The sequence below is a fragment of the Phoxinus phoxinus genome (genome assembly GCF_949152265.1).
Source record: "Phoxinus phoxinus genome assembly, chromosome: 23".
In the NCBI taxonomy this organism is placed as follows: Eukaryota; Metazoa; Chordata; class Actinopteri; order Cypriniformes; family Leuciscidae; genus Phoxinus; species Phoxinus phoxinus.
In genome coordinates this window covers 1,210,448-1,222,947 of record NC_136898.1, presented here as the reverse complement: position 1 = coordinate 1,222,947, position 12,500 = coordinate 1,210,448, and the positions used below count along the sequence as shown (strand labels likewise).

The following is a 12,500-nucleotide window of genomic DNA, read 5'->3' as shown; positions in this document are numbered from 1 at the left end:
ATATCATTTAAACGGATAGGTTGTAAAAAAATTAACCCCCCTCACAGTTTTCATGAAGGGCAAAATGAGCTATATAGACCAAAACCACTTTTTGTACCAGACTGTAAACATGTTTTTTTCTGCATTTTAACATGGAGGTTTATGATTGACTCTGTTCTGCAGCCGGTCTCTAGTGGCCAGTGGATGAACTGCAGTTTAAGTCTCTTCAGTGTTGGATTCAAGAGAGACTGGGAGGTTGCCACTTGATTTAAATGCTCATTTCTGAATGCGTTCAGACGTACCGTAGACGATGACGGTGGCCGTCGTGCTTCTCCGCTTGGCCACGATGTTCTTGGCCACGCAGGTGTAGTTGGCGGTGTCCGACAGACGGGCCTGTTTGATGATCAGGTTGTGGTCGATGGTGATGTAGAAGTTTCTGTCGTCCGCGGGGTCGATAATCTCCTCGTTTTTCAGCCACTCCACCTGCAAACACACACAGGGTTTAGACACACGAGCGCCGGAGGAACAGACGTTAATCCGGTCAGAATCCATAAATCAGGGTGACAGATTTAATGGCAGGTTTCCTCTTATTTCCCTCTTACGTTTCAATAAACTCGTGTCACGGCAGAAGTGTTGATGTGTGTGAAAACGGCTCCATAAAACGTCAATATCGATCACATTTTCTCTTTATTTCCACTTGACAAACTCATGCAGGCCGATGGGAAGTAAATACTGTGTTTCTCTAAGTGCTTTCAGGCTCTTTGACCTTTTATTACGAGTTTCCCGTTTGCAAATGGCCTCGATATTGAACCAGAGGTCGCGTCTGCAGAGAAAGGGACTGTTTTAAAGCTATATGGCTGTAAATCATGCAGATCTTCCTCTCGGTTTTGGCAAGAAGGAACAGCAGATGATCAAGCGCTCTCCTTTCACTGGTCTCAGGAGAGCACTTGGACAGACCTGAGATCAGCACGACTGGCCAATCACAGGTCCTTTTGAGGTTTATGAAAGGATGCATGACTCTTTTCACAGTAGACGGGAATAAAACACTCGTGCGAGCTGCTAAAACACACTGTAATCACACAGCAATGCACTACAAAACCTTGGCAAAAAAATACAGATTTTGGGTAGAAGCTTTGCAGAGAGTCAAGCTGGAGCTGAAATCATCATCAAATGAGCTAAAATGCATAATAAACAACTCAAAGACACTGGCGGGGAGGAGGCGTCTGAATTCTGTGGAAAATTAAGACAGAGAATGATAAATTATTTCTCATAATTTGATTTATGCTGGCTCTAAAAATAACTTCCGACTTGATGGCTTCCTGCTCTCATTAAAGGTCTCGTCTGCTGATAAAAACAAAGTATTGCATATGATGTGCAATTTTCCTTTTTATTGCCTTCCATTACTGTTTGTTAATATTTAATGAGTTGGACGTTGTGCGGGTGAGTGGTTAAGGGCCGAGCGGTCACTCAGATGTATAATAATATAACCCGCGGACGGATCACTCAGAACTGAAGCGGTGAGACCGAACGCAAAGCTGCGGTTCGACACGGTGAGAATGCAATTCAATTGAGTTGATGTTGCTTTATCATACAATCCTGTGATGTAATCAGCAAAATGGTGCCATTGAGGGATGGGGAAGACAAAAAAAATCAATGAGGATTACCCACAAATCCACTGGGCCCTCGGCTTGCCAAGGTGATTATATGTGGCCCTCAAATTACTAAAGCAAACAAAACCAAAGCATGCGTCTCAGACGGCCATCAGTGTGTGTTTATGGCAGATGTGTGTGTCCCGCTGCGCTCAGAGGATGCTGGTTTTGCTGGCGACCCCGAGAGACGCTCATTTACTGTATTGGGCTTTTAGTTAATGAACAAATCTCATCAAAACAACATGCCTAAATCATATTTCACGCTAAAATCAAGAGAAAACTACATCAAATTATGTTGTCCATGAAGATAATCATGCTTATGTGCATTATGACATGCATTTCATGACAATTAAGCAGATGCACACAAATGGTCTATATTAATTATGCATTATTTAAATTGCAAATAAAGTAATAATAATAATGATGATGATAATGATAATAATAATAAATACATATTTTGTTAATGTGGGAAAAAATAATGCACCATTTAAATTGCAAATAATAATAATTAAATAAAATGATTTAATAAAATTAAATAATATTTTAAGGTAAAAATATATATAAAAGTTTTGCATGAGAATAATGAAGCTTATTTGCATTATGAAAGATATACATTTCTCAAATTTGTATTATAATACTGCACAAAAAACAATGGTTTATAATAATAATAATAATAACAAAAACAATAATACATTATTTAAATTGTATATTGTAAATAATAATAATAATAGTACTTTTATTGTTAATGTGGAAAAACAATGCATTATTTAAATTCCAAATTATAATAATAATGATGATATAAATACAAATAATAATAAAACTTCTTCAAATCTAATAATAATAATAATTGTATTGTTGTTGTGGAAAAAATAAATGTGCAATTAAAATTTTAAATAATAATATTAATAATGTTATTGTTATTAATAATAATAAAAACAACAACAACAACAATAAAAGCTTCTTCAAATCAATTAAACATAATAATAATAATAATTGTATTGTTAATGCGGGAAAAATAATGCATTATTTAAATTCAAATAATAATATTAGAAAAGTAGTGATTATTATAAAGGAACTGATCAGTGATAAATCCTTTAATTCACGCTGATGTGAATAAATGAACCCTTGTTCAGAGTATTGCCGGTGTTCATGAGACGCAGGAGCTCGGCGGAGAAGAGTGAGCACATCTACAGCTAGCGGTGAGCGAGCAGCTGCATCTGGAGCAATGCGGCGGTTACCAGGAAACTAGAGAGTGGATCCGACAGATATTGGGTTACTACCTAAAGTGATTTCCCACTCCCTGCGTCTACAGTGTGCCGGGCATCATGGGTGAACGCAGAGGCACATGTGAACTGAAGCCAGCGTAATCATGAGCGCTTGTGTCTGAGAGCAAACACAGGTGCCGGTCAACGCTCACGCCGGTCAAGAGCTGCACCGAACCACACTGAACCATCTCAAGCTGGTGTACAGGACATCCACACACTCACTGTGTGACAACAATCACTAACATTGCAAATGTTTTCGCTGCAGAAATTACTACTCGATAATATATATATTTACAGGTGAAACTGGACAAATTAGAATATGGTGCAAAAGTTCATTTAATTCAGAAATTCAACTTAAAAGCTGAAACTAATATATTATATAGACTCATTACATGCAAAGTGAGATATTTCAAGCCTTTATTTGTTATAATTGTGATGATTATGGCAGATTATGAAAACCCCAAATTCAAATTTAGAATATTGTGAAAAGGTTTTCATAATCTGAGCCATAATCATCACAATTATAACAAATAAAGGCTTGAAATATCTCACTTTGCATGTAATGAGTCTATATAATATATTAGTTTCACCTTTTAAGTTGAATTACTGAACTTTTGCACAATATTCAAATTTTTCGAATTTTACCGGTATAGGGATGTTTTTACCGTAATCAAATTCCCATAATAAACAAAAAATGTTTGGATGCGATTAATCGTTGCCCAGAAAGTTAATTTCATTTTAATTTCATGCATTATATTCTCGTATGGCTTTAGTTCTCCAGCCCTCGTCTGCAATCAGTGAACTGGTCTTCTCATGTGTAATGTTACCGGTGTAATGGCCGACACTCAGGACGTGTGTGTGTGTGTGTGTGTGTGTGCTGAAGAATAATTACATATGTGCTATACATAGAGCTGAAGATCAGCCAATCCATACGCAGCTCAACACACGTGTATCTATAAAAGCACACACACACACACACACACACACACACACACACACACACACACGGGGAACGGTTTTGTCATCCCAGCGCTCACTGTCTATTTCTCACTCCCACACAGACGCTCGTTATTGTCTGATTGTCAGTGAGACGTTCCGAGCGATAATTGGCACATTTATTAACGGAAGGTAATTGCATGTCAGTCATCAGAAAGTGTTTCTATCTCTCTTGGAAAAGGTGCATAAAAATGAGAATAATAAGATTAATAGATAAATAAGAAAAAATAAATAAGATTTTCATAGTATCTGAGATTTAAAAAAAAAAAATTTAAGTAGTCACTTTGGCTGCATTTATTTGATCAAATACAGTAAAAACAGTGAATTATTATTATAAAGTAAAATATCTGTTTTCTATGTGAAATGTGAATATATAATAAAGTGTAATTTATTCCTGTGATCAAAGCTTCATTACTCCAGTCTTCAGTGTCACATGATCCTCCAGAAATATGTAATATGCTGTAATATGATGATCTGATGCTCAAGACACATTTATGATTATTATCAGTGTTGAAAACAGTTCATATTCGTGTGGAAACCGTCATACATAGAAATCACTTATTTAACATATTTTGTAACATTATAAATGTGACTTTTGCTAAAAGTCTTCATTTCTTTTAGGGTTAGAGGTTTGATCCGATGATTATATAAATACTAGGCAAGTGAGATATGAGGGAATCTGCACTTGTGATTGTTTGAGGAAGGACACGGCGTATAAAGCACACACCAGCCGCTGACTCTGATTAGCAGCGACTCCTGCGCTCATATTCATGAAGGAAATTAATACAAGTGGTCATTATACAAATAGGCAGAAGCATTAGGAGCCAATTATTGTTTGTGGCTCCATCAAGAGAAGCTGACATCAATTTAATTTGAAGCAGCTGTGCGCGCGTGTGCGTGTGTGTGTGTGTGTGTGTGTGTGTGTGTGTGTGTGTGATGTCTCTATGTGATTGAACGCGGGTTGAGGATGAAGGAAAAACCTGCATTAATATTTAATGGAGCGCAGTAATTGCTTTAAATGACGGCAGCATTTAAATAATCTTCAGTCTGATCAGGAAGACTTTGGCAGATGAAGCGCCGTGTTTGTATTCTCCTCATATAAACTGGACTGGTCAGTTGTTAAAAACCAGTCTTAATCTGTGCTTTACACAAATGTAAACCAGCAGCTGCTACGACTCGAGATGAAAGACGTCCAAAATAAGAAAATATATACAAACTCTTTCATAATCCTCAGATTCAGAGGCACAAACGCTGAATTATTCACATGCCAAAGACATTATTACGTTAATTGGGAACAGTTTCACAAAACAACAAGCTTGTTTGAGTCGTGAGCAGCTCAGATCTGTTCCCTGGCTAAATAATAATGATATAACAACACAGAGTTATTATTATTTCATGTGGGAAAGCCGTCAGGACGCTAAAGGCCGAACGACTCGTCTCTGAGTGATCCTGTGCGCTGAGAAGATGCAGTCCAAACTCTCACTAAAGCTTCACTGGGGCTCTATATACAACTCTACAGTTCTTGACTTGATTTTAAACAACCCTTCTCTCTCTCTCTCTCACACACACACACACACACACACACCCTCTCACACACTCACACACTCACTCACTCACTCACTCACTCACTCACTCACACACTCACACACTCACTCACTCACACACTCACTGACTCACTCACTCACTCACTCACTGACTCACTCACACACTCACTCACACACACACACACACACTCATACGCACTCACTCACTGACTGACTCACTCACTCACTGACTGACTCACTCACTCACTCATACACACACTCACTCTCTCACTCACTCACTCACAGACACACACACTCACTCACACACTCACTCACTCACTCACAGACAAACACACATTCTCTCACACTCTCACACACACTCACTCACTCACAGACACACACACATTCTCTCTCACACACACACACACACACACACACACACACACACACACACACACACACACACACACACACACACACACACACACACACACTGTCTCTCTCTCTCTCTCTCTCTCTCACACACACACACACACACACTGTCTCTCTCTCTCTCTCTCTCTCTCTCTCACACACACACACACACACACACACGCACACACACACACACACACACACACACACACACAGAGAGAGAGAGAAACCGTGGTGATTAATAGCGTCGGCAGGTAAAGCCTCATCCTCTCTGGACGTCCCGCACACATGCACAGATGTCCTGATTAACACTGAAGGTCGAGGGCGTAGCGTGTGTGTGTGTGTGTGTGTGTGTGTGTGTGTGTGTGTGTGTGTGTGTGTGTGTGAAAGTGTGCGTGTGTGTGTGTGTGTGTGTCTCGTCTCTAGATCTCACCTGGGTTTGTTTACCTGCCCAGAGTCTCAGAACCGCAAACATGCCATCAGCAACACAACACTGAGCTTCACTACATCACATTCTCAACATTACCCGTGATAATAATACCAGGAACACTTCGACACGATTGTCTTCTTACAGATGCAGGACATGATGAAGTTTGCATCATTGATTCTGTTTCCACAAAAATATGAACTGATTTCTGAAGGATCATGTGACACTGAAGACTGGAGTAATGATGCTGAAAATTCAGCTTTGATCACAGGAATAAATTACACTTTATTATATATTCACACAGAAAACTGATTATTTACATTGTAATAATATTTCACTGTTTTTACTTTATTTTTTATCAAATAAATGCACAATTGGTGAGCATAATAAACTTTTTTCAGAACAGTAGTGTAGATTAATAATACCAGCCATTATATCCACTATTAATCATCATATGTTATCATATAACTGACCACAGACTGCTCTCCAAACAAACTAACCTGCACAACAATCTCATAAAAACAAACAATACAATTATTTTTCTGACGCGTCACGGGTATATCTGTGGCAATAGCAACTATACACTGTATGGGTCAAAATGATAGATTTTTCTGTTATGCCAAAAATCATGAGGATATTAAGATCATGTTCCATGAAGATATTTAGTAAATGTCCTACCGTAAATATATAAAACATGTATTTTTGTGATTGAATGCAGCACAATCGTGAACATAAATGCACAACTTTAAAGGAGATTTTCTCAATGTTTAGATTTTTTTGCTCCCTCAGATTCCAGATTTTCAATAGTTGTGTCTCGACCAAATATTGTCCTATCCTAACACACCACACATCAATGGAGAGATTATTTATTCAGCTTTCAGATGATGTATACATCTCAATTTAAAAAATGGACCCATGTGACTGGTTTTGTGGTCCAGAATCACAAATGGTGTGTGCGGACAGAAACGGAGGGGAAGTGTGTGAGCCGCTTTTGCAGCAGTTCTGTGTGATTCTCAGAAGTGCAGCATCAGCGAAAGCAAACATCACGATCATCATTACCCCAACATCCCATCCGCTCAAGTCAACACAGCAAAGCAGAATACAGAAGTTATGAAGGATCCGATCAATCTGAGGCATGAACAACGTATATGCAGAGAGAAAAATATGGAAATGTGTCCCAAATCAATATGAATACATATTAATAGCTGAGAATCTGCCAGAAAGCACAGTAGTGTTTGTCCAGCAGAAACTAGACGCTAAACCGGTTCAAACCGGCTCTGATCTCAGACTCGCTGTTTCTCTTACGCCTCAACCCAGATGATCTTCACTGGTGATCGATCAGATTTTACATGACGGATTTAAGGCGAGGCACGGCAGGTAAAAACTTAGTTTTTTTTTTCACTGGTCAATTTTGAGATTTTGGGCTATTTGTCTTCAATAACATCATCTTTCAGACTTGTGGTGAAAAAAAGTCCAAAAATACACATTTAGGTCTTTATTTTACTAACTTTGTCTATTTGTGTCTGTAGATTTCTCCGAAATTCAACAAAAGTTGGCGTTCTAAATCATCCCGCTGCTCCGCGATCTCTCTCTGCTTCCTTTAATCACACACACACACACCGCTGGAAAGCTCTCTCTCTCCTGTACAATGCTGTCGGATCCAAATATGGTCATTTTCTTTTAATCAGCAACCAATCGTGAAAGTGCAATGGGCATTTAACCCTAAAAGCGAAATCTCATTGGCTGATGTCAATGTCTGACATCGTGATTGGTTCAGATGCATCACGTGACGCGCTCTGACATTCAGATGTGTGTTTTTGACTGTTTTTCTGCTCAGTTAAAGGCCATAAATGCTGTGTTTATAAGTTTTGATGTGATTTAGATGGTTTGTATTGTTGTTGCTAATGATTTGATAAGATATTGTGTCACTAAATAGTTGTTTCCACTAAAAAAAGTCTGATTTTTTACATTACAAATCTTTAAATGCCTTTTTCTCAAAATGAGTTTTTTGTCATTCTCCAGTGACACATCTCAGCCGATGTACACCAACTTTCCAGTTACACACTTAGCAGTATTCTGGAGATATGTTCAGAGGGATTTGTTAATAAATCATTCCTGGCCTGATTTATGTGACATTTTAATCAAAAAAAATATGGCGAAAATCGATTTTTTTAAGGCTATGGACAGTATATTTAGATTTCCTAGGTCATGAAAGCATATATCCTGAAATCCCTCTGAACATCTTTCATCTTGTGTGTAAACAAAATGAAAAAAGAATTTTGCACCTGGCTTTATCATATGTTCAGATCTATCTACCGAAAATATATGCAAAATTGGCACATATTTAATGAGATAATGTCTAATTTGCATAATTAAACATACAAATTTCAAAAACTTGTAATACATTTTTTTTATGAACTTGTGCAAGTAATCAACTGAGGAAGTTTCATGGTGATATCGATTATTTAAAATGTTACCCTATTCACCTGTAGTGTCTCGGCTTAAGCATCCATGAGCGGGGAAATAAACCCACGTGCTCTTCATCTGTGAGCTGCTTATGAACGCATGGAAACACAGGGTTTGTGTCGTGGGTTCATTAATATTGCATTTTGTTTATAATGAATGCATTAATTTTCCCTTCAGACATGCACTATAACAAACCCTAAAACTGAGGCTAATTAGATAGTGAAGCACTAAAGAGTTTGTCGGATGAATATTTACCTTCCCACAGGAGCGATGGCGTCTAACATCTCAATTATCTCTCCGCAGCAGCGTCATGAAACAAACACACTGTTCTCATCACATGATCTGAGCAATAACATTCTCTTTTGCTCTCTCTGATTGATGGGTTTGTTTGTGCCGAGGTCAAAGGTCACGGACCGCATGCATCTCGGTCTCTGCGTTCTGTTCGGTCTCTCTGGAGACGCTTAAATTAAATTAAATAAAGCGGCCGCAAACGTGTTTAGACTCGCCCACACACAGCATTCTTCAGCACACGACACACACTTACAGCAACACAAAGTTTGTGTAATTGCATTATAAAGTTATAAAGTTTACAGTAACTATATGTGGGCGTCATCTGGCAAAAAACCTTTGTGTTAATAAAGATAAAGTGCTTCACAGGCTATTTAGGGCAGTATGGAGAGTGGGGGGGCGAGAGAAAGGGTAAAATATGTTAAATTACTGAATACCTTAAAACACCCCCAAAATACATATATGTAAAATTATAAGGTCTTTATTTTCTATTCTTTCTTTACCGTTTCTCTTTTTTGTTTGGATGTGTTTTTGTGTTTTTTGAGGTCGACGTGTATTTTGTAAAATGTCTGTATGTATTCCTGCAATAAAAACATAAATAAATAAAAAGACAGTATTGGATATGACTCGATGAGAAATGCTAGACTAAGATGCTCTTCTCTGCTCATCAAATGCATAAAACATGTGCCTTTAGTGTTTCTTAAGTAAAGAAAACACTGTATTATTCAGCGAACCAGTTCTGTATTAACCCTCGCATTGCAAACAAGCAGAGACGCTCCGCACACTGTGAGACGCTTCATTCACGATCATGTCTTGCCGTCTTCCTCAGACTCGCTGAAAACTGTGGTATCCAGTTTGTATATATATAAGGGCTGTCCGTTAAACGCGTTATTAACGGCGTCAATTTTTTATCCCGAGATTAACGCCTAGCAAACTTTGTAGTTTTTTTTCACATGCTTTTGCAACAACTAGTAACGTTATTAAAACTACAACACCACACCGGATCTAGACCAGACACAAAACAACAGGCGCCGCACACACTGGTTTGGGCTTGCGATGCGAACCGGCCAAAGAGAGGACGAGAAGCGCAGCGCCGAGCCGCGTCAGGACAACTCGTATCGCACATCGGACGCGCACTTTCTCAGTTTATGGCCAGCAATAAAAACGCAGAATGGCGCCGCCGGTGTGTGTTCACTCATAGAGAATAATGTGTTCGGATTTTAAATACGCGGCGCTGCGCTTCTCGTCCGGTTGTGTGACCCGCTTTAATGTTACGTTTTGAGTGGATGAATGATGAGCGCGAGACGCCGAAATGGAGGCCAATAAGATTCTGAATGGAAAGTTTACTTTTAAAAAGTTGCCAAATAGTTCAATTGACAAGACCAAAGTGATCTGTGTGTTGTGTCGTTGTGAACTGAGCTGTCATCGCGGCACGTCCAGTCTGAAATACCACTTGATGGTCAAGCACACACACACACACACACACACTGATGTGTTTCTCCGCCCACTCGTCAATATCAGTAACGTCACCTCGTCAGTATTTCTTTCACCCTTTTATTGATGGACAGAGTTACATTGTGTGAGAGATTATTTGCTCCAAGTGAGAATGTTAGTGTGTAATTGAACACAGTATATGTTGTTTTCAATAAAAAACATTTGCACAAAGCAAGCCGATCCACTTTTCCATGTTGATAAGAGCATTAAAATGAGAAAAAAAATAATGTGACAAAAGGAAATCAAGAGACATTTAGAATAGATACAAATGTGCGATTAATCGCGAGTTAACTGACATTAATGCGATTAATCGTGATTAAATATTTTAATCGTTTGACAGCCCTAATATATACACACTTCCTTGTTGCGTAATACCACTGTGTAAAAAGGCCAATGAAATCGATGTTGTTAGGCAGATTCCAGCGCAACGACCAATGGAAAAATTGCCGCTGGGAGGAACATTTTTCTTACCCAATCAGAGGAAGGTTACCATGACGTATTCTAGCGAATCAGAGGAATCTGTAGTCTTGCAAGGGATGGTATCATAGTAAGGGACAGCTATGTGCAAACAGCGTCGAGTGGAGGAGGAGACAGAGCGAACAGAGCGAGTGTTACAGAGCGCAAACAATTACAAATGTCTGTCAAGCAAAGGGTTTGAAAATATATTTTGTATTCAAAAACTGTTCACTATTGTTGTGTGAGGTGTGATTTTCAGTAGTAAATTAGAAAAATCTAATTTTAGTTTTTGAAATTCTCTAGTTTATTGTACATTTTTCACTCATACTTCCTTTATAAGCACATTACATGCTTGCTTATGTGAGCTTAGGGTCTTCTGAATCCATAGATGCCAAACACATGGTGTTCCGTCTCCATATGGTTTATAAGCACACATAAAAATAGAGAACCCCAGAGGGTTAAAGTGACAGCGGCTCATATTCCTGATGTCTGTTATTAATGTTAATCAAACAACAAAGGACAAAGACAGAAATCACTCACTGCTCTCCACTGAATAACTTTAGCAACTTTAATAAGGATTAATTAATAAGGATGCTATCATTTATACAGTGAAGAATATGCAGTGTAATTTTACATTACTTTATTACATTTTTGCACCTGAAAACTACTGTCAATCCAACCTAAATAACCCGTTTATGGCATTTATATCTTTGTTATATTGTATTTTTTTGTGCTTTTGCTTGAAATTTGATTATTTGCTTTTATTTTACTATACTTTTTACTTGTCTTTAATAATGGTTAACTTTATATTAGGCTAGTAGTTTTAGCTGTGGTATCAAAATTGGAAGAGAGAATTGTGAAATTTTCACTGAAATCTAAAATTTTGGTGTCATTACATTCATAGCCGGTAAAAAATATTTATGGCCGGTGAATTATCTGAAGTCACCGGCTATTGGTGGGTTCGGATTTTTTTTTTTTGTATAAGGCCCTGTACAGTATATACATTCATACTGTATGTGTGTGTGTGTGTGTGTGTGGTCCAGTGCTGCCATAGAAGAACCATTTTTGGTTCCCTAAATAACCTTTCAGTGATTTTTGTTTGTTTTTGTTTGTTTTTTTCCCTCAGTGTTTCTTCTGAACATTTTAATAATTTAAAGAAACGTTTTACACTATAAAGAACCCCTTTTGCAGGTTTCATGGATGTTAAACCATCAATGCCATTAAAGAAACTGAAAGGAACAACATGAACATTCTGCTAAACACCTCCATCTCCTCGGCCCCGGGGTCCGGACCCGGTCGCTGCTGAGCAACTGACGGCAGCGTTTCTTCACTTTAAAAGCCCGTAGAAGGGAAGCACAATAGAGGAGGACCCCGGCGGCTCCACTGAAGATACTTTCAGATCCGCTCGCATCTCCCTGGACGAGTCTTTTCTCTACGCACCGTGGGCCTTCGCCATGTGACTCGGCAGGACCCCGGCTTGCCCAGCGACCGCCTGAATGAAAACGCAGTTGCCGTGGCGACGGTCTCAGCGGATCTCGGGCGC

General features: G+C 38.7%; 1 protein-coding gene across 1 annotated transcript in view; it reads right to left on the bottom strand.

The window, feature by feature from the left end:
- Positions 1–12,500, bottom strand: part of unc5cb (unc-5 netrin receptor Cb) — a 185,171-nt gene that overhangs the window by 60,880 nt on the left and 111,791 nt on the right. Inside the window, exon 5 of the mRNA XM_079600070.1 lies at positions 282–462. Within this exon, the coding sequence (XP_079456196.1) occupies positions 282–462 (181 nt within the window). The remainder of the gene's footprint in view (positions 1–281; positions 463–12,500) is intronic.